This window comes from Nicotiana tomentosiformis, chromosome 7 (genome assembly GCF_000390325.3).
Source record: "Nicotiana tomentosiformis chromosome 7, ASM39032v3, whole genome shotgun sequence".
NCBI classification, from domain to species: domain Eukaryota; kingdom Viridiplantae; phylum Streptophyta; class Magnoliopsida; order Solanales; family Solanaceae; genus Nicotiana; species Nicotiana tomentosiformis.
Window position 1 is genome coordinate 106,635,905 of NC_090818.1, and position 23,404 is coordinate 106,659,308.

The 23,404-nt window shown below is 35.1% G+C and overlaps 3 protein-coding genes across 3 annotated transcripts; 2 read left to right on the forward strand and 1 right to left on the reverse strand.

Annotated features, from left to right (window-relative positions):
* Nucleotides 1-1,404: 1,404 nt before the first annotated feature.
* On the reverse strand, nt 1,405-1,980 carry LOC138896156 (uncharacterized). The gene has a single exon (XM_070180941.1). It carries the CDS (start codon nt 1,978-1,980, stop codon nt 1,405-1,407), a length of 576 nt encoding a protein of 191 aa, XP_070037042.1.
* Nucleotides 1,981-17,324: 15,344 nt separating this feature from the next.
* Nucleotides 17,325-19,041, forward strand: LOC104100490 (universal stress protein PHOS32-like). The gene is made up of 4 exons (XM_009607728.4): nt 17,325-17,626; nt 18,335-18,444; nt 18,540-18,658; nt 18,805-19,041. The coding sequence occupies exons 1-4, from the start codon at nt 17,452-17,454 to the stop codon at nt 18,893-18,895; spliced, it is 495 nt and encodes a 164-aa protein (XP_009606023.1). The 5' UTR covers nt 17,325-17,451; the 3' UTR covers nt 18,896-19,041.
* A 2,502-nt stretch (nt 19,042-21,543) lies between these two features.
* LOC104100482 (universal stress protein PHOS32-like) lies at nt 21,544-22,694 on the forward strand. Its single transcript, XM_009607722.4, has 4 exons — nt 21,544-21,847; nt 21,985-22,094; nt 22,175-22,293; nt 22,447-22,694. Exons 1-4 carry the CDS (start codon nt 21,673-21,675, stop codon nt 22,535-22,537), a joined length of 495 nt encoding a protein of 164 aa, XP_009606017.1. The 5' UTR covers nt 21,544-21,672; the 3' UTR covers nt 22,538-22,694.
* The last annotated feature ends 710 nt before the right edge of the window (nt 22,695-23,404 follow it).

The window sequence follows — 23,404 nt, forward strand, 5'->3', positions numbered from 1 at the left end:
GTCTCTTGTTCATTCTGGCACAAGCATTTGAAGTTTTAGTTAACTTTCAAACGATAAATTTAACTCATCATTTGGACAAGAAGTAAGATAAAAATAAAAGGACTTAATTTTATTCCTTCTATCTTTAAAAGTAGATAAGCATCATGCTAAAGTAAATAAAACTGCCAATACATGTGATTAACTTGTACAACTTATTTCTTCGAGGCTGATCATGCAGTCCTTGATCCTGATGAGACATTATTGATCCTGGTTCTAATAGTCCTTGGTTTTCGTGGCACTCTAGGTGTCGTATCAAATATTATTCCCCCAGTGTTCGAATGCAAAGCATGTAAATTTGAACACTGGAAGTCTTGCTTCACCGGTGAAAATGACTTGTGAATGGTTAAATAATCCCTTTTTAGTGATGGAAGGCAAAGTTTGCCACCGAACCAAAGATTATTTAATCATCCACATAGCCGTTTACCATCAATGTGAAAATTTTGTGCATTGATATTTAAAGTTCTTGCCTTTGACGATGACATTTCCTTCGTAGTATGCTTTCCGTCGCAGCCTCGTTAAAAATCTTGCAATAAAAAATCGATTGGGACAAAAACTGGACGAAGGAAAATAGAGTGCGGCATATACTTTCAGTATTGGTAGCATCCATCATCAATAATTTCTTTTGAGGTGAGTCACGTTCCAATTGCTGGGCAATTTGACTCCATCTTGATTTTACAACTCGTATATCCCTTTACCGGTGATAGATGAAACCCGGTGTGGACATTTCCATGTTGGTCCCAGCTTCCCGGCATTGACTTACCGATTGCTCTGAGTCACCTTTCTCAAAATCAAGTCTTCTACTTTGAAATAACGGAGATTGGCCCTGCGATTATAATATCTTTCTATCCTTTGCTTTTGAGCCACCATCCTCACGTATGACAAGTCCCTGTGTTCATCGAGGAAGTCCAGCCTTACCAACAATGCTTAATTATTTGCTTCTTCGTTTGTTTGGGAAAACCTTAATGTTGGTTCCCCTACCTCCATCGGTATTAGAGCTGCCGCGCCATACACAAGAGATAAAGGTGTTTCTCCCGTGCTCGATTTTGCCGTTGTCCGATATGCCCAAAGTACTCCCGGTAGCTCATCGGGCCATTTGCCTTTAACATGTTCTAACTTCTTTTTAAAGTTCTGAATAATTACCTTGTTGGTTGACTCCGCCTGTCCGTTAGCACTTGAATGGAACAATGAAGATGTAATCCTCTTGATTTTTAAATCTTCCAAAAGTTTTGTGACTTTTGAACCTATGAACTGCGACCCGTTGTCATAGGCAATTTCCTTCGATATTCCGAATCGGCAGATTATGTGGTCTCATATGAAGTAGATCACTTCGCGCTCCCCGATCTTCTGGTAAGGACCTGCTTCAATTCATTTAGTGAAGTAGTCAGTTAAAACTAAAACAAATCTTACCTTTCCGGGAGTCGGTAGCAGAGGACCAACTATGTCCATCCTCCATTTCATGAATAACCATGGGGACAACACAGAATGCCAGAGTTCTGTTGGTTGGTGCATCAACTGTGCATGGCGTTGACATTGGTCACACTTCTGAATGAGCATCTTTGCGTCATATTCCATCCGAGGCCAATAGTAACCTGCCCTGATCAACTTTAGAACTAGCGAATCTGCACCAGAATGATTCCCAGAAATTCCTTCGTGGACTTCCCTTATCACGTAATACACCTTCGAGGCTCCCAGACATCGGGACAATAGTCCTTCGTATGATCTTCTGTATAACTGCACATCTACGAGGCAATAGCGAGCTGCTTTAGTCCTTAGTGCCCGAGACGCCTTCAGGTCCTCAGGTAATTTACCATACTGGAGATACTCGATGAACTCGTTCCTCCAGTCCCAGACGAAGTTGGACGAATTTACCTCACAATAACCATCCACGTCCAGCACTGAATGAAGAAGTTGGATGACCGTTCTGCTGTCAGACCCTTTCATTTATGTGGATGACCCCAAATTAGCTAGTGCATCTACTTCCACATTTTCTTCCCTTGGAATACGTATGATTGACCATTCCTTGAATCGTACAAGCAATGTTGAACCTTGTTCAAGTACTATTGTATGCGTTCTTCCTTCGTGTCGAAAATCCCATACACTTGGTTTACTACCATCTGGGAATCACATTTTATCTTAATGACCTCAGAGCATAGCCACAAGGCTAGTTCAAGTTCTGCAACCAAAGCTTCATACTCGGCTTCATTGTTAGTTAACAGAACAATTTTAATGGCCTGCCTCAGGGTTTCCCCCAAGAGTGCGATTAGAACTATCCTGAGACCGAACCCTTTTACATTGGAAGATCCATCCATAAACAAGTTCCAAACTCCAATGTCGTTTCCGACACCAGCACTGCCTCTTTAGCAGCCAAGGGCATTAACCCGGACTGAAATCGGCCATAAAGTTGGCCAAAACTTATGACTTAATCGCAGTCCTGAGTTTGTACTAAATGTTGAACTCACTAATTTCGACTGCCCATTTAGCCAAGCGACCTGACAACTCAAGCTTGTGAAGGGCATTCCTTAAGGGAAAGGTTTTCACAATGGCTATCGGGTGGCATTGAAAATAAGGTCTGAGCTTTTGAGAGACACCTACGAGAGCTAAGGCCAGCTTTTCAAGGTGTGAATAATGGGTTTCTGCTCCAGACAATATTTTACTAACGTAATAAATGGGAAATTTCGTACCTTCTTCTTCTAGGACCAAAACGACACTTACCCCTAGAGACCACTAAATATATTAACAATTGTTCTCCTTCCCCCGGTTTTGATAGTAACATGGGGCTCGATAAGTACCTATTTAGGTCTTTCAATTCCTATTGGCATTCCGAATTTCATTCAAAATCGTTCTTCTTTTTCAATAGTGAAAAGAAGTGATGGCACTTTTCAGAGGATCTTGAGATGAATTTGCTTAGAGATGCCAACCTTCTGGTCAGCCTTTGTACTTTCTTCACACTTATCAATTGGTCTAGAATATCTTCGATAGCTTTGATTTTAACAGGATTTACCTCGGTACCTTTTTGCGAGACTAGGAACCACAAGAATTTACCGGAACCAACCCCGAACGCGCATTTCTTCGGGTTGAGTTTCATGTTATGCTTCCTTAGGATGTCGAAAGTCTCTTGGAGGTGTTTCAAATGATCTCCTGCATTCAAAGACTTGACTAACATGTCGTAATTTTATACCTCCATTATTTTGCCTATCTGATTTTCAAACATTTTATTAACGAGCCTCTGTTAAGTGGCTCCGTGTTCTTAAGCCCAAATGCCATCACATTATAGCAATATATGTCAAAGTTCGTTATGAAAGAAGTTTTTTTCTAATCCTCCGGGTTCATCTTGATTTGATTGTACCCAGAGTAAGCATCAAGGAAACTCATTAAATTGTGTCCGATCGTAGCATCAATCATTTGATCAATGTTCGGCAATGAGAACGAGTCTTTAAGGCACGCCTTATTTAAATCCTTATAGTCTTCGCACATCCTAAACTTGTTATTCTTTTTTGGTACTACAACTACATTGACTAACTATTCTGAATATTTTACCTCCCGGATTGAACCAATGTTGAGTAATCATGTTACCTTTTCTTTAACAAACATTCTCCTGATCTCTGCTATCGAGCGTCTTTTTTGCCTTACCAGTGGGAAATTTGGGTCCGGAGATAGCTTGTGAACGACTACCTCCAATGGGATACCTGTCATATCTGAGTGCGACAACGCAAAGCAGTCTGCGTTAACTTTAAGAAAATTTATAAACCCTAACCTCAATTCGGGATTTAATCATGTCCTCGGGTGAAACTTCCTCTCTAGAAACTCTTCGAATAAGGCCACTTTATCAAGTTCCTCTATGGTCGACTTGGTCTCACCCATTTCCTCTGGTACCTGAAAGTATCTTGGAACCTAATAGGATTCCAATGACTCGTTGCTCTTATCGTCTTTATTCGGTAACAGAGAAGGCATCAATTCCTATAATTGTTATTTGTTGGACTCTTTCCCTTTGCTGCTGGAAATGGTCATTGTGTTCATCTCCTATTATTTGCTTGATTCCTTCAGGGGTTGGGAATTTTAACAATTGACTATATGTTGAGGGTACAACCTTCATCTCATGTATCCACGGCCTTCCGAGGATTATATTATACCTCATAATGACATCTACTACTTCGAATAGAGTAGTCTTTATGACTCCTTCGATGTGTGTAGGCAACAAAATCTCTCCTCGGGTTGTCACACTTGTCAAGTTGAAGCCAACTAAGAGTTTTGTCGCTGGAACGATGTTCTCGGTTAATTTTGCTTTCTCCAAAACTCTCTATTGTATTATGTTGGCTGAGCCTCCTAGGTCAACCAAAACACATTTAATTTTGAAATCTAAAACATTGAGAGAGATGACCAAAGTGTCATTATGTGGCAGAAGAAGTCCATCAACGTCTTCCTCCGCGAAAGAGATGTCATCTTCTGCGACTACTCGAGTCTCTTGTTGTGAGTCACCGATATTTTCGTTTTCTTTGCTGCTGAAAAGGATTTTGTCATGACCCAAACCGATGGGCCGCGACGGGCACCCGGTACCCTACTCAAGCGAGTACCAACGTAACGCATCTTTCATATCATACTATCATAGGTAAATAAGACGGAGAGGCTGTCGTGAGATAAGTAGAATAAAATATGAGGAAGTACTTGACATAGGACAACCCAATATGTAATACAAACTTAAACATATGACATACGACAAAAGACCAAAATGATCACTAGTATACTGAACATAGGCCGACAAGGCCATACAATCTTTCACGTACATGACATATGTCTACAAGCCTCTAAGAGTAGATAAATACCATAAAGGTCGAGTACTTCCTCATGTTTTATTTTACTTATCTTACCACGACATCCTCTTCGGCTCATTTACCTATGATAGTATGATATGAAAGATACGTTACGCTGGTACTCGGTTGAGTAGGGTACCGGGTGCCCGTCGCGGCCCATCGGTTTGGGTCGTGACAAAAGTGGTATCAGAGCTGCCACATTCCCATAGCCCCACGTGAATTGTTGTCCCCTTAATAATTAACCATTGACTTCATTTACTCCAAAAATCATGTTGATAGTTAGTCGGGGGGGGGCCTTCTGCTACTTTCGGAGGCTCTGCATTGTCCCAGCTTCCGCCATAGTTGTTCTTGGCTCGGTCACTTAAAAATTCCCTATGATGGCCATTCTTCAACAATGTCGCCACCTCTTCACGAAGATGTCAGAAGTCCCCGGTTGTATGGTCATGAGTCCAAAGGTATTCACACTATAAACTTGGATCCCTCTGGCTAGGATCAGATCAGATTGGCTTCGAGAACAGTTCTTTTTGATATTCCTCATTACCGATACCAACTGTACTAAGATGATATTAAAGTTGTAACCTGATAACCTGAGATATGCAGAGTCTCAGGACCCTGGCACCTCCTTCTCCTATAACAACCTGCTGTTCAGGCCACGATCGGTTCTTCTATCGGGAGCAAAGTTATCGATGACTGAAATCCTTTGCTGCTACGACCTTCGGTTATTTCATATGGTAGAAAATGACCTCTAGAGGACCGCTGATCAAAGTCACTTTTAAACTTGTCCTAGTTTTTGTCTCGATCCCGTTCCTTGGTTGATACCGGGAACCCGAGATGATTGTCTTCTATCCTTATTTTTTACTCATAACGGTTATGGACATCTTCCCATGTGGTTGCTTGAAACCCGAGCAGGCTTTCCTTCAACTTTCGGGAGGCGTCGAAGCTACGCGGATTTAGATCCTTTGTGAATGTCTCCGCTGCCCACTCATCTGGTACCACCGATAACAACATCCTCTCTTGCTAAAACTGGATCACGAATTCTCGTAGCAGTCCGGACTCGCCCTGCGCAATCCTGGATATGTCCGTTTTTCTGGCTTGAACCTTCCTTGCTACGGCATGGGCCTTAATGAAGAGTGTGCAAACATCTCAAAGAGTCAATTGAATGATCAGGTAAGAGAGAATACCATGTCAGGCCCCCCTTTGTGAGGGTTTCACCAAACTTCTTCAGCAAGACCGACTCAATCTCATGTTGAGCCAAATCGTTCCCTTTTACAACTGTGGTGTAGGTTGTGATGTGCTCCTGTAGATCCGAAGTCCCACCGTATTTTGGTATGTCCGGCATCTTAAAGATCTTTGGAATTAACTTTGGTGCTACGCTTTGTTTAAATGACAATTGCGTGTATTTTTTTGAATCGGGGCCTTTTAGTACCAGTGGGGCGCCCTGAATATGATCCATCCGAGCATGAAACTCCTTCGCATTTTGATCCATCCGTTCGTTCATTTGCCTCATAAACCTCATGAGCTCGGTTTTTTGAAGGGATCGTTCCTATTGTTATTCCCAGATTCACTACCGGTCCCTCCGGCTTCGTCAAAACCAACTTCACCCCTTGGGGGTGTTATTATCGACTCTCTAAGACGTTTGGTTTGCAGGAACACTGGGAGGAACCGACCCCCTTCCGTTCACATTATTGGAGGCGCCTCACAATGCTTGTTTTAACTCCGTCATCAGCTGATCCTGCCTTGAGAGGGCTTTCATAATTGCTTTATGCTATTCTCGTAGGATTTTAACCGTTTCCATGACATGTTCTGTCATGACCCAAAATCCCACCACAGGCGTTGTGATGGCACCTAGTCTCTAAGACTAGGTAAGCCGATTTCAATTACATTTTTGAAGCCATTTTTTTTAAAAAAGTAATCAAAACTAACAGCTGAACAAATATAAATATACAACTTCTCAAGACTGGTAGTACTGAGTCACAAACTCCAACTGAATACATGGAATGATCACGAGGACCGAATATACAATACTGTTTGATTACACATTAACAGTACAATAAAATGAAAAGACTCTAAGGGACTGCGACGACTAAGAAGCTTTACCTTGAATCCTTACGATCCCGCTTTAACTCTGCTCAAGCCCGACATCTCTTATACCTGGCTCAGCACAAAAATGTGCAGAAGTGTAGAATGAGTACACCACAGTCGGTACCCAGTAATTATCAAGACTAACCTCAGTGGAGTAGTGACGAGGTACAATCAAGACACTCACTAGCCTAATAACCTGTGTAATATAGCATACAAAAATAATAGGAAACAAATAACAATAATGGCAATAATAATCAACCAGTAATATAAACAGCAGAGCGACAAGAACACCATAAATATTGTGCAACAAATAATGAATACACGTACAACCAATTAATCAAGTCATTCCAATATAAATCTTTCGCCTATATGTTTTTCAAATAGAAATCTTTAGGATATAATACTTTCAAATAAAATTCTTTCAAATAAATCTCTTTCAAATCTCTTTCCTTCAAATAAATATCTTTCAAATAAAATTCTTCAAATAAATTTCTTTCAATAAAAGTCACCATGTGACACATCATTTCAAAATCATAAAATACGGGTCTCAGCCCACTTTCATATTTCCACGGCACCTCGTGCCAATTTCTCTATCACAACCGCATGAACAATTTATTTTCAATAAAGTAAGTTTATAATTTTTAAACCAAGTGAGAAATCATCAAGAAATGAGTTTATTTTTGAACTCGTTTGGGTAAAGAAAATGACATTTCAATTAAAATGAAGCATCTGATAACTACTAATTTGGATATAAAATTTATTAAATTAAAACATAATAGCAATTTCTTTTATTCGAAACAACTCAATTCTCGAAAACTAGTAAAAACGGGTAAAAACAAATCTGCAGAATCTTGTACAAAGAGCCAAAGCCAACACAATACAACAAGAAATACAAAACACATAATAAAATCAAATAATACATCACAGAAGAACACAAGAATTTATATATCATGGAAAAACAAAATAACCAAAGGCAAGTGCATCCATAAAAAATATCAACAAAAGGGCATTCCCGAGGTACCGCCTCGTAGTCCCAAAAGTAAATATGCAAGACATGGGGGATCTCCCAAGGTATCGCCTCATAGTCGCAAAAGTAAATATGCAAGACAGGGGGATCTCCCGAAATACCGTTCCGTAGTCCCAAAGTAAATATGCTGGGCAGGGGGATCTCCCGGATACCGTTCCGTAGTCCCAAAGTAAATATGCAGGGCAGGAGGATCTCCCGAAATACCGTTCCGTAGTCCCAAAGTAAATATGCAGGGCAGGGGGACCTCCCGGAATATCGTTCTGTAGTCCCAAAGTAAATATGCAGGGCATGGGGATCTCCCGGAATACCGTTCTGTAGTTCCAAAGTAAATATGATTTCAACAACTGCACATCAAGTACTCACATATCACAAATGGCTCATCAAGTGCTCAAATATTATAACATATCACAGAAATTAACAATACATTATTTTCCACAATAAGAAGCCCATTGCTCGACCATAATGTGCACAAAATCTTAACAAAAATATTCGGGAGTGAATAACTCAACATAATAATATTTCACATAAATTCAAGGTGGCAATCACACCAAATCATCATATAAAAATAATTTCAACAAACAAAGATCTAGGCATGACAAATAGAGGATTTAATAAGTACCAATAATTTCCAACTTAATACATAAGGGCGTCTAAGAATTTTAACCAATGTAATTTGCACATATAAACTAAGTATGTACTCGTCACCTCGCGTACATGGTTTTAAATTAAACAATTTATAAGACTCAATGCCTAAGGGGTCATTTCCCCCACTCAAGGTTAGGCAAGATACTTACCTTTTTGAAGTTATGCCAATATTTCATAATCGCCTTCTTGCTTGAATTGACCTCCAAACACCTCAAATCTAGCCACAAATAATTCGATTCAGTCAATAAAATTTATTGGAATTAATTCCATAAAAAAATACTAATTTTCCAACAAAAATCCGAAATTAGCTCAAAAATCGTCCGTGGGGCCCATATCTCAAAACCCGACAAAAGTTATAAAATCCGAAAGCCCATTCAACCATGAGTCTAACCAAACTAATTTTACCAAAATCCGACTTCAACTTGGCCTCCAAATCTTCAAATCTTATTTTCAAATCCCTAAGTTCAAACCCCCGATTTACACCTCAAAAATATGTAATCTAGTCGGATTAGTCGATGATAATTCAATATTATGGAGTAGAAATGATCATAAATAACTTACCTCAATTTTTCCTTGAATTCTCTCTCAAAATCGCCCCAAACACCGTGCTTGAAGGCCCAAAAATGGCAAAACTCGGAACCCTTCTGTTTCTAACATTCTGTCTAGGATTTTCGCACCCGCGGTGATTTCTTCGCGCCTGCGGTCTTCGCACCCGTGGTGATTTTTTCACGTCTACGGTCTTCGCACCCGCGATGATTTCTTTGCGCCTGCAGTCTTCTCACCCGCAGTGCCTGGCCAGCCCATGCATTTTCGCTTCTACGAATCATTCCTCGTATACGCGAGCTTGCACCTACGGCCCGTTTTCGCGCAGGTGCGATCACATCAGATGCCCAACTGCTTCAGTTCCTCCTCCAAATCCAAATTTGATCCGTTAAGCATCCGAAACTCACCCGAGGCCCTCGGGACCCCGTCCGAACATACCAACAAGTTTCATAACATAACACAGATCTACTCGAGGCCTCAAATCATATCAAAGAACATCAAAACGACGAATCGCACCTCAAATCAAAATCTATGAACTTTGAATTTTCAAAATCTATATCTTGTGCCGAAACATATCAAATCAATACGGCATGACTTCAAATTTTGCACACAAGTCATAAATGACATAACGAAGCTATTCCAATTTCCAGAATCAGATTTCGACCCCGATATCGAAAAGTCAACCCCCGGTTAAAACTTCCCAAAATTCAACTTTTGCCATTTCAAGTTTACTTCCACTACGGACCTCCAAATAATTTTTTGGACACACTCCTAAGTCCAAAATTACCATACGGATCTATTGACATCATCAAAATTCCATTCAGGAGTCGTTTACTCAAAAGTAAACTCTCCGGTCAACTCTTTCCATTTAAGTTTCTAAATAAGGATTGTTCTTTTAATTAAATTCCGAATCTTCAGTAAATAAAATTCGACCACACCCGAGAGTCATAATACATATTGCAAAGCTTCTCGAGACCTTAAGTTACTGAACGGGGCGTAAATTCTTAAAACGACAAGTCGGATCATTACATGTTCCTCCTCCGCATTATCGGGATTCAGTTCCCGCACATGTCGAGGATAATGGCCATCTCGAACCGGGGTCATCTCATCCCCTTCATTGTGAGTCTTACTGATTGAGTCATTATATTGTGACAATTCTTCGTGCCCCTCAACATTATGTTTGATGTTGACATCATTAACTGCCATATCTTTTCTCTTCACTAAGAAAAGAATCAAAACTAGTTACTAATAAATGTAAGGATCAAAGCAATTACACAACTGTCTAAGCCCCACGGTGGGCGCCAAGTTGTTACCCGTAAAACGGTAGAGTTAAATTTGTTACGTAGTTTATAGACAATTGAATTGATTTGATCCAAAAATAATAAGGATATTAGATTAAAATTGAGATTTAATTGAAGAAGATGAGAAGCCTGGATCCGAACCCAGCGTCTCCGAGAGCACAAATAAAAATAACTACAAAGTAAAATTAAAATGTTAATTTCAGAGCAAAATAGTAAAATATAGCCTTTTGTATAGAATATTTCATGTCCTTATAATGGTTGTTGAGCCTGTTATTTATAGCTTTACCTAGGGAAACAAGATACTAGGATCAAACTTCTCTTAAATGATAATAAAAGAGTCATTGATGAACGCGTAACGGCAGACCATGAATGCAAATATTCTCTGCAACGGTCGCTCATTTAATGTTAGTAAATATTCTCTCATTCAATGCTATCCGATGACAAACCCTTGACCTTCTCCTGTCGACTATGCTCCCTTCGTGATTTATCCGATATCGATTACATTCATTGTATTCGGTATTGATTATTCCTTGACTTGCCCTTTTCCTATCTTAGATTTTACGTGTCATATTACCATTCGACCATCTGTTATAAATCAATTTTACCCTACATTCTTCGTTTTCAATTTCCATTAATAGATTGTTGTTGGTGTTCGGCTTAAATATTGGCAAATTAAGCATACAGTTGCTTGAAGTCAGATGGATATCCAACAATCTTGTAACAATTCTCCTTTAGATGCCCTGTCTTATTACAAAATTTACACTTCATTAGTTTATAACATTCATTTCTAGTATGACCTTTCAAATGGAAAAAATCACATTCTAAGTTATAATTTCTCCTTGGTTTGGTTGTTGAATGAGCAATGAACAAGGCGGTAGGATCAATATGCCCAGTTTGGGTAAGGCATTGGGTTTGAGTCCTAATGCACCATATTGATAATAATAATAATAACTAAAAAAATAATAATATATTTTTCATGAAAAAACATGAACCTTGTCCCACTTGATTTGCTCCATTCTTGAAATGAATGTGATAGCAGTGCATGATAAGTCTAAATAAAGACAAGTGGTTGAAAAAAGAATGTGGGCGTGCGAAAGGCCAAAATAATAATAGTTATCACTATGGTAATTATAAAAAGGGAGAAATTCTTTGAAGAGAATGTGACTTGTGATAAACATTGAGATTGCATACTCATTCCTGAAAGTGAATGTGAAAATATCTATATATGATAAAGATTATGCATAATAATGTACTTGTGCATAGTTGGATAAATACTACAACTCACCTCTAAGGGAGGTTTGAGACAAAGAAAGATAATGAATATTATTGTGTAGTTACATAAATATATCATTGGTCGCATGCATATGATACGCCAAAATATATTTTGTCATGCCTTATGAAAGTTATTAAAAGCAAAATTAAAGCAAAAAAAATTATTTTGCTTGTGATGATTTTGAACATTACAATTATTATGATATGATTCTCTTTGTGAAGGAGACATTCATTATATGGATGGTGTGACAAAAGATCTTGTAGTACAAAAACAGTTAAGAGTTCTGAAAGAACTAATTTGTTACTACCCGAATGAATGAAATTGTTCATAACATTAATATTGTAGTAAGTCTCAAAAGAAATATTTTGATTTATAAATATATTAGCCAAAGTGGTTGGCATATTGAGACTATAAATGAAAAGAAGATTGAATATCTTTATATTACTATAATCATACCGGGTAAATATGAAAGGTTACCTGACTTTTCTTTTATTTGTACTACACAAGTATAAGCATGATGATGCAATCACAAGCCACAAGTAAACTAGAGGTTTACTGAAATAAATATTAGTTGGCATGACCGGTTGACCATCTTGGTTCAATTATGATGCGAAAAAATTAATTGAGAATTACATTGGCATATATTGAAGAAATATAAGATTCTTCAAGAATTCTCTTGTGCTGCTTATTCTCATGATATACCAGTTAAGGTTAGGGATTGAATCCCTTGATTTCTGGAACGAATAAAAGGTGATAAATATATAGGCCCAGTCACCTTACATGTGGACCGTTTACTATTATATGATTTTCATAGATGCATCTATTTTATGGTCACATGTGAATTTGTTATCAACTTGTAGTTTGGCTTTTGCAAGATTGATTGCTCAAATTATTAGAGCACAGTTCCAGAATATAAATTATGATGATTTATCTTGATAATACTGGTTTAAATCCAAGTTGGTTTAGTAGAAATTGTATGCCTCCAATTATATCTAAACCATTGGTTATGAGAACAAAATTGCCAAAATAAAATTTGGTATTTGATGTATTATTTAATATACAACAGCACTTGTAAGCATCTAGCCAAGTTATGATAAGTTCTCCCTATCACAATCGGTTCAGGGTCAGGAACCAAATAATTTCCATCTAGAAATATGAATGTGCTATATGATTTAATTATTCTACCACAGTGCACAAAGATAGATCCCCAAATAAGGCTAGGGATATGTGTTGGTGATCCCAACAATAGGGGGAGAAAATAGGCAGCTGAAAAAGTAATGCATGTAATGAATTATTATGAGTACATCGAGATCCTCGTACGAGAAAATGTGAACTTGAAGTTCAAGTGATAATTCATTTGCAAAATATTGCCGGGCGTATTTGCTGACCCAAAGCTAAATATCATATTCAGCTGCTAATGCTCCAAATAAAATAAAGTCCATAATAAATAGAGTCCATGGCATGCATAAAGCATAATAGACTAATCAGTTCCAAAGATAAAACTCCTTGAAGAAGGAGAGGAGCAAATGTTCAAGATGGTCATAATAAGGAGGCAAGTGCTCTAGAAGAGCACCACGACATAACACTTCATAAGACCTCATGGGAGAGGCTCAGGTACCTGAAAATAATAAGATAAAGAGATCTCAATAAGTTATGTCTTTATTGAATAATAGTAGAACCGATATAAAATGATCGTCGACGATATTGTTAATATAATGTAGCGCTCAATATTATTAATATTGACGAGGATCTTGAGCTCAAATCTGTCATAAAATTTGGACAGATAAATAATTGGCCAAATGAAAAATACGCAATGAAAATTAATTTCACATGAAAAATATGAAGTTGGACGGATAGTCCCAACACCTGAAAATATAAAGCCAGTTGAGGTATAAATGTGTTCTTGTGCGAAAAAAAAAAGGTCAAGTCGATAGACATAAAGACGACTTGTGTCACAAGAAGATTTGCAAATATCCTGGCATTGATTATATAGAGACATGTTCTCCTGTGGTGGATGTCGCCATTTCAGGTTTTAATCTGGCAATACAAAAAAAATATGATATGCGTATAATAGAAATCATTGAAGGATTTAAATTGTTCTGAAGCATATTAAGGTTTCCAAGTAATTTATTAAATAAAGCTTCAAAAATCCTTATACGGATTGAAACAATTAGGGCACATGTGGTATAATCGCCTGAGTGAGTACCTATTGAAAGAAGGGTACAAGAATGATTCAATCTGTCCTTGTGTCTTTATAAAAAGATCTGGATCTAAATTTATTATAATCATCGTGTATGTTGATGATTTAAATATCATTGGAACTCCAAGGGAGCTTCCTAAAGCAGTAGACTAATTAAAGAAAAAATTTGAAATGAAAGATCTTGGAAAGATAAAATTTTGTCTTGGTCTACAAATTGAGTATATGAAAGATGGAATTTTTATCCATCAACCAGCATACACTAAAATGATTTTAAAGCGATTATATATGGATAAAGCACATCCATTCCGACCTCATGAAAATAATGAAGAGCTTCTTGGTCCCGAAGTACCATATCTTAGTGCAATTGGTGCACTAATGTATCTTTCTAACATTACAAGGTCTGACATAACTTTTTCAGTTAATGTCTTAACAAGATATAGCTATGCTCCTACAAGGAGACCTTGGAATGAAATCAAACACATATTGCGGTATCTAAAAGGGACTACTGATATGGGATTATTTTATGGCAATGATTGCAGTCCCGATCTTGTTGGTTATGCCGATGCTGGGTATTTATATGACCCACACAAGGCTCGATCTCAAATAGGCTATGTGTTTACATATGGAGACACTGCCATATCTTGGCGATCGACTAAGCAATCAATCGTGGCTACTTCATTTAATCATGCTGAGATAATTGCTATTTATGAAGAAAGTCGAGAATGTGTATGGTTGAGGTCTATAATACATCTTATTCGAGACAAATGTGGTTTGAAGTGTGACAAACTACCCACAATTTTGTATGAAGACAATGTAGTATGCATAGCCCAATTGAAGGGAGGATTCATAAAGGAGATAGGACAAAGCAAATTTCACCAAAGTTATTTTTCACACATGATCTTCAAAAGAATGGTGATATCAATGTGCAACAGATCCGTTCAAGTGATAATATGGCTGATCTGTTCACCAAATCTCTACCGACGTCAACCTTCAAGAAACTAGTATATAAGATTGGGATGTGAAGGCTCAAGGATGTGAATTGATGCTCTCATCAGGGGGAGTTAATACGCGTTGTACTCTTTTTTCCTTGCAAGGTTTTGTCCCACTGGGTTTTCCTTGCAAAGTTTTTAACGAGGCAACCAAAAGGCGTATTTCTAAACATGTGTACTCTTTTTCCTTCACTAGGATTTTTTTCCCATAGGGTTTTTTCTTAATAAAGTTTTAACGAGGCACATTATCTATGGACATCCAAGGGGGAGTGTTATAAGACAAATCAAATTATGGTGGATGTCTACTCTTCCTCCATGATCTTCTCAAATGCTTAATGATATATTCAATGACATATTTCTATGCTTAATGACATATTCAATGACATATTTTTCTTCACTTTTCATGCCTATATAAAGGCCTTGTAATAGATAAGAAAATACACACAATTGAAGAAGAAAATCTCTTCCTTCTCTCTATCTCTATTTCTTGTTCATGTTTTGCTAAATTGCTTTTATTTCATAATATGTCTTCATGTTTTACTAAATTGCTTTTATTTTATAACAAATCTGATTTTGTTTCCTTTAGTAAGCACGTGAAAATTTGGGTGACGGTAACACTGAAACTTAAAACCTATACTATATCAAGCTAAATGTGTACTTATTTATTTATTTTTTAAAAAAGATTTAAGATGTTAGACAAGTGTCACTTTCATTTAAATTTGTAGATTTTACTCATACCAAATATTACTTCAATATTCTTTACAACATTAGTTGAGCATCGCATGAATAATCTTTTAATATTAGATTATTTAAATTATTAATATTTCGACAATTCAACCCTGTGACTCATACACAGTACGTGTACTAAATTCCAAATATTTCACAGTAAAATAGATTGACATGATCGGTAAAGATTTCGCTATATCTTTAATAATATGGCCGCCTTAAAATAATAACCGATATATATATATTTTTTATATATTAAAATATAATATACATATACATAATCAATACTATATAATTTTTGTATATTGATTAATGATTGTAATTAATTTTTGACCGACTGATTAAATATAAAAGCCCTTTAATAAATTGCATCCTCGGTGAACTCCAAGAATCCGAGTTCTTCGAAAATAAATATTCAAATTTAACCCTTAATTTTTAATAATGATTTAAAATAATTCTCAAGTTGGAGCTCCGCCAAAAATCAAGAGCAAAATTAAAACTTTTTTCTAACAACAAAGATTTATACAAAAAAATTAATAAAGGAAAAATTTTACTCGATTTCAAGTAGTGTAAGGAAAATTTGACCATTTTTCCTTTTATTATCTTTTCATAAAGAACTACTTTTCATTTCAGAGTCAACCACACATATTCTCATAGGATTCCCTTAAAAGAAGCAACGATCAATGGTCTCATCTCTAGTAAAAACGATGTTCTGAAAAAAGAATTTAAGTATTAGATTGATTTTATCTGTAATTAACTTTTAGATTAATTTTATCTATTAATTATATACCAAATGACAATAGTGGTCCATCAAATTAAACATCAATCTTAAACTAAAAGATTTTTTAAGACAAGTGGAGGCGGCGATGGAATAAACCAGTGGATTACAGACTAATACCACCATACTATCCAACGGCTAATTGTCGTTGATGCTGTGTATATGCATTATGCAGCATGTCATTTTAATTTCTTTATTCACTTTTTATTCTTTAGAAATCCACTTGAAGGCGGCTTTTGAGTTCTATATATATATATATTTATATTACCTACCAACACTAGGGCCTCTTGGAAGAATTTTGAAAGCTATTCTTTTTAGTACAGCTTCATTATCTAATATAATTGAGATAATTAACGATTTTCTGTGCATTGGTAATGTGTAAAATTATAGGTAAATATGGTCATTTTGGCGTAAAGAAATTACACGGATAAACTTGTCCACTTGAGATTATAATGTAGTTTTATTACAGAAAGTATGTGAAGAGTAGGTTTTTATGATATTTGAAAATTGAAATCATAAGAAAAATATGAGTTATACGTCAAATACTTTAATTTAGAGAATGCATGTAAAATTCTCCCTCTACTATACTACCGAAAAGGATGATCAAAATTAATAACACAACGTTCAGTAATCATTAAGGAAAAATAAATTGTAATGTCATTCTGGGCAGAAAATATTAAAGCACTTTGGTTTGTATTAGCAGTTTTCGACCCGCTTGATCATATCCGATCCTATTCTATCCAATCCGACCCGCTCATTTATTACCCCTAGTTACAAACAAGGCATAAGAATAAGTATATGTATTTCCAACAAGGTTGACTATACTTTATCCATCTGTAAATCTTTATTTATATACTTGAAAAAGAAAAGAAGAGAACGAAATCCTTAAATAGCTGGCCCAAAGCGAACCTGGTTTATAGTACCTTTTTGCGTATCTTGTTTTTCGCTTTCAGTTTTCACACGAAAAGAATTAAAGGTGCTCTTCATCTCTTTAGTAATAAGAGAACCACGAAGAAGAAGAAGAAATCAGTAAGCAAAAAATGGTGAAAGACAGGACAATTGGTGTAGCAATGGACTTCTCAAAGAGCAGCAAAACTGCTTTGCAATGGGCCATTGATAACTTAGCTGACAAAGACGACACCTTTTACATCATCCACATCAAAACTCATTCTTCTGATGAGTCACGTAACAAGCTCTGGGCTCAATCTGGTTCTCGTAAGATACCCCTTCAACCTTTCTTCTTCTTCTTTTCTTTCTTTTGTGGATGGACTTAGCTTTTATGTTGAGTTAATTTGTAATATTTAGGGGTCTTAAAACAAACATATTTGTTGTCATGTTGAGTTAATTTGTAATATTTAGGGGTCTTAAAACAAACATATTTGTTGTCATGTGATCAGGAGGTCACGCGTTTAAGTTGTGAAAACAATCCCTTGTAAAAATGCAAGGTCAAGCTACGTATAATAAACTCTTGTAGTCTGGCCCTTTAGTACACTGGGCTGCCCTAAAACATACATATGTGTTCGTCAAAAGAGAATGACTTCTAAAAAGTCATCTCAAAAGTTCTATAAATATAAGGACTCTCGTGAAGTAGCATAATTAATATGCGGTATACTTTGGTTTGTTGAATTTTCAAGAGATTTGCTTATAATCTCCTAAATAATATACATATAATATATCTTTAAGGATAAGGAAAAGTGTTTTTCTTCTTCAATTGTGTTTTCTTATTTTTCTATTACTTGAGTTTATTGCAGTAAGTACTTTGATTTATTTCTTTGGTTGCTGATCCTACTTTCAATGGACATGCATGTTATTTGTATTTATAGTTTAGGTGATATGATAGTACGGAAATTCTTTCTCTGTTTTAAAGTTAAATTCTTTGCGTATCAGGTTGTTAATACTTTGATGTTTTCTTTTGTTTGTTAGCTTTAATTCCGTTGGTGGAGTTTAGGGAGCTAGAAGTGTTGGAGAAATATGATGTGAAGACTGATATTGATGTTCTTGATTTGCTTGATACTGCTACTAGGCAGAAAGAGGTTTTTCATCAAACATCCACACTTTTCATTTTTCCTTTTGGTAATTTTCTTTTGTTTAATTTTTCTAAAATTATTAATCATTGATATTTCTATAGATAAATGTTGTCGCCAAACTGTACTGGGGAGATGCTAGGGAGAAACTATGTGATGCTATTGAAGATCTGAAGTTGGATTCTTTGGTTATGGGTAGCAGAGGCCTTACTACCATCCAAAGGTACTTTTTATTAATCTGTCCATAATTTCCACTTCTATTTTTCTAAATTTACTAGTTACAATTTGGTCTCTTTTTTTTTTTTTTTTTTTTTTTAATAATTCAAGTAATATGCCATTAATATTTATATGTATTTCTTGGTAAAACAGGATATTCTTGGGAAGTGTGACAAACTATGTAATGTCTAATGCGACCTGCCCTGTGACTGTAGTCAAGGATCCAGATTTCCACAAGCACTGATCAACAACTCTTCGTCGTTGAATTCAAGCATTGCGACTTATGATGCCCGTTGAATAAGATAATAAGCTTAAAATGCATTTATTTCTCTTGTGATAAGATCGTGTTTTTGGTTTCAATAACTAAACAGAGATTGATAATTTGCTCAATTTTGCCTAATCCATATATATATATGTTATGTTTCATTCTTTTAATTCCTTGGATAAAAAAGAACTATAAATAATTTTTTTCTGATATTATTATCAGATACTAGTGTCGGAGCACATGGTATCAAGTATCTACTTAATTAAGGTGCACATTTAGCTGACTCATACACACAACTTACCGCTTAAAAAAAATTAAACTATTTTATCCCTATGGTCATTGCGGATTCATACTATAGGGAATGCATGTAAAATACTCTCTTTACTTAACTTCCAAAAAGGGATTATCAAAATTAACAACAGAACACGCATTATTTATATTAAGGAAAAATAAATTATATAATGTCATTTGAGACGGAAAATATTAAAGTACGCCTTTATTTCTTTGAATGTTAAGCTTAAACAAAAGAAAAGCAACTCAAACTTAAAAAATTTAATCATATTAAATATTTATACCAAATCAATAAGCAAATGACATGCCTTATTTACATACAATTTCTTTGAATGCATGCATAAAGAAGTTACATAAACAAACTTGTTCATGAGATCAAAATTGTAACTTATGTTACAAACAGTACATGAAAATCAGGTTCAATGATATTCAAAATCACACGATAATATAGTTGAAGGTATTGTAGAGACGGTACGCAGAGGCGACCCGTCCATAAAGCAGGTAAAATAACTGCTTTAGGCCTTATATTTGTGGAGACCCTTTTTTTTTTTTTTACACCTAATAGGCTATATATAAATTTTTAAAAAAAAAGTTATGTGAATTGAAAAAGTTTGATTTCTTTATTTAACGAATAAAGAGATGAAGGATTTGTAACTGTTTTGATTTCTGCCAAGGAAATTGCATTTGAAATTAATATCGAACCCGAATTTCATAAGAAACGTGTAATATATATGAAGAAACAATTTGAGGAGAATGTTAATAGTGAAATCTCAAAATCTCTCTGTGTCCTTTAGAGTTGATTACTTTTTATACATACTCCCTCTGGTCCATAATAAATGACTTTTTAACCTTTGATATGCCCCTTAAGAAAATACTTACTCCTAAAATAAAAATATATTTTGACTGAATTATCCTTAACTAAAATTTATATGTTGTTAACTTGACACCAATAGATATGTAAATAAGGGCAAATTTTAAAAAAATAAAGTTAATTCTTTCTCGATTATATAAAAGGACACTTATTTTGGACCAAAATAAAATCCAAAAAATCACTTATTATGGACCAGAGAGAGTAGTAGACAAGGATATTTTTTCACTTTAAAATAGATTTGAACAATTAGAGGCATATGAAAATATTTTTGGTTTTATATTTAGCGGTAAAAATTGAGATCACTAGTTGATGGAAATTTGAATAAATATTGCCTTCATTTTGAACGCTCCTTAAATCATAATAATCAACCCGATATTGATAGTTTAGATTTATATTTTGAATCAAAAATATTAAGAAAAATAGTACAATTAGAAGATAATAATTTAATTGATATACTCAATCAAATAAAAAGGTTTGATTATTTTAAAATAATGTTAATAACTCCTATTACCGTTGCTTCAGCGGAAAAAAGTGTTTCAAAATTAAAATTGATAAAACCTTACCTAAGATTAACAATGTCTCAAAGATATTAAATAAATTAGTTATATTGTCAATTGAGAAAAACTTATTAGGAGAAGCTGATTATAAATAATTAATAATAACTTTGCATCTAAAAAAAGTTAGAAAAATAGATTTCAAATAAAAATAAAATATTTTTTATTAATAAACATGTTAAGACCCCTCGTAAAATTTGGTTTTAGGCCACGAAATTGATCGGGCCGCCCCCGACGGTACGTATATAATTCTTCATCTACTAGTACTGCCAAAAGAAGTAATATCAAAATTAACAAGGCACATACATTACTCATTAAGGAATAATAAATTTGTAATGTCATGTACGGTACGCGGTTTTCTTTATTTTCTTTGCACATTTTAAGCTAAAACAAAAGAAATGAGCAACTCGAGCACTAAAACTTATCCATTCATGTTCACAATAAATTGATAAGCAGATTATATAGTTTTTTATATACACTTTTGTCACTTATCTAAAGTTAATTAATAAATTAATATGTATAGTCCCTAGCTCAATATATTTCTCTCTTTGCCCCAAATTTATGTAATGATATTTAACTAGATATAAAATTTAATTTTTTTTTTAATTATAATTTTTGATAAAAAATAAGTTATAAATATTTGTACAGTTATAAATATCTCGCCAAAAGTAAATTAGAATAATTAAGACAATTAAAAGTGAACGTCACGTAAATTGAGACTGAGGATCACTTAACAATGATTAATTAAATGTGATTTAATGAAAACATCGGATGAGAATAATTTTTTTGCCGAGTAAAATGACTATAACGTGTCCATCCGTAAATTCTTAGTGTACTTTGAAAGCGAAAGAAGACAAGCGGCACTAAGAAAACGATATCCTTAAATAGCTGTCCCAAGCGAACCTTAGCTTTATATCTTTTTGCCTTAACGCGTATTTTGTGTTTCCGCTTTCAGTTTTCACACGCAAGAAAGTGCTCTGCATCTCTTTTTTAAGAAGAAAAAACAAAGAAGAAGAAGAAGAAGAAACTAGTAAGCGAAAATGGTGAAAGACAGGACAATTGGTGTAGCAATGGATTTCTCAAAGAGCAGCAAAACTGCTCTTAAATGGGCCATTGATAACTTAGCTGACAAAGACGACACCTTTTACATCATCCATATCAAGACTCATTCTTCTGACGAGTCACGTAATAAGCTCTGGGCCAAATCTGGTTCTCGTAAGTAATCTACCTTATTTTTTCTGTTATTAATTTAACTTTATATGAGCAGTTAATTGTAGTTATCTTTTAGGCGATCTGTTATACTTTGTGTGGATCATGTTGTTAATACTTTCATTTTCGTTTTGTTTTGTTAGCTTTAATTCCGTTGGCGGAGTTTAGGGAGCCTGAAGTTATGAAGAAATATGATGTGGAGACTGATATTGATGTTCTTGATTTGCTTGATACTGCTACTAGGCAGAAAGAGGTTTCCTTTTTATCATCAAATCTTTCTCTTTCTTTTTTGGGGTTAATTTTCCTGAAAATATTTCATTGATCTTTGTATAGATAAAAGTTGTCACCAAATTATACTGGGGAGATGCTAGGGAGAAACTCATAGATGCTACTGAAGATCTGAAGTTGGATTCTTTGGTTATGGGTAGCAGAGGTCTTGGTACCCTCCAAAGGTACTTCTTTTTAATGCTCTGTCCAAATTTTTTTTATTCCTTTTTGACAATTTACTAGCTAAAAATTGATCTTTAATTTACCTTTTGTCATTCAAGTAATATGTATTGCCATTAATATTTGGATATGTATCTTTTGGTTTGGTGATAAAACAGGATAATAATGGGAAGTGTGACCAACTATGTATTGACTAATGCGACATGTGCTGTGACTGTTGTTAAGGATCCAGATTTCCACAAGCATTGATCAAGAGTTCTGGGTTGAATATGCACCATTTTAATAAGATGAAGGCTTTTACATGTTTTATTTTCTCTTATGATAGCAATTTCCTTAATTTCAATGCTAAATGAGACATACTTTGTTTCTGGTTTCAATAACTAATGAGATTGATGACTTTCTCTAATTTTTCTGGTCTATATTATCTCCCCTTCTTTCTGGAATAAGAACTATAGTCTTTTTGGAGGCAGAGTTATTTGGTATTTGTATTTGATACCAGATAACAAGTATCCGGTGGATTGGTTGAGGTGCATGTGAACACCACTATTCAGAAAAAAAAAAAAAGGCTGTTACTGTTCTTACGTTAGAATTCTTGAGATTTTGTGAGGTGGATCTAGAGTTCTAGATACGGGTTAAGCAGAATTCAACAGTTTTGGACAAAACACGGTTAAGAAATTCACTGAATATGTAAAAATAATTTATCTTGAACTCAATAAGCTATCTTTTTTAGAATCCAGAACTCATAAATTCAAATTTTTGGTTCACCTATTTGCTAGCAAAAGCTCTGTATTGCCAAAATAATGAAATTTATCTAAAACATAATCAAATAAATGCCTAAGTTAATTCATATAAACAATTTTCTGTTATAAAATAAAAGCAACTTAGTAAAACATGAACAAGACATGTTGTTATGAAATAAAAGCAATTTAGTAAAACATGAACAAGAAATGGAGATAGAGAGAAGGAAGAGATTTTCTTCTTCAATTGTGTGTATTTTCCTATCTATTACAAGGCCTTTATATAGGCATAAAAAGTGAAGAAAAATATGTCATTGAATATGTCATTAAGCATAGAAATATGTCATTGAATATGTCATTAAGCATTTGAGAAGATCAT

What these genes read in the sequence shown, in the direction of transcription:
- LOC104100490 (XM_009607728.4), top strand. Translation starts at nt 17,452, where the DNA reads ATGGTGAAAGACAGGACAATTGGTGTAGCAATGGACTTCTCAAAGAGC. An exon ending in CTGGGCTCAATCTGGTTCTC is followed by an intron (nt 17,627 to 18,334) that starts GTAAGATACCCC and finishes TTTGTTTGTTAG; the next exon opens with CTTTAATTCCGTTGGTGGAG. An exon ending in CTGCTACTAGGCAGAAAGAG is followed by an intron (nt 18,445 to 18,539) that starts GTTTTTCATCAA and finishes ATATTTCTATAG; the next exon opens with ATAAATGTTGTCGCCAAACT.
- LOC104100482 (XM_009607722.4), top strand. Translation starts at nt 21,673, where the DNA reads ATGGTGAAAGACAGGACAATTGGTGTAGCAATGGATTTCTCAAAGAGC. An exon ending in CTGGGCCAAATCTGGTTCTC is followed by an intron (nt 21,848 to 21,984) that starts GTAAGTAATCTA and finishes TTGTTTTGTTAG; the next exon opens with CTTTAATTCCGTTGGCGGAG. An exon ending in CTGCTACTAGGCAGAAAGAG is followed by an intron (nt 22,095 to 22,174) that starts GTTTCCTTTTTA and finishes ATCTTTGTATAG; the next exon opens with ATAAAAGTTGTCACCAAATT.
- LOC138896156 (XM_070180941.1), bottom strand. Translation starts at nt 1,980, where the DNA reads ATGAAAGGGTCTGACAGCAGAACGGTCATCCAACTTCTTCATTCAGTG.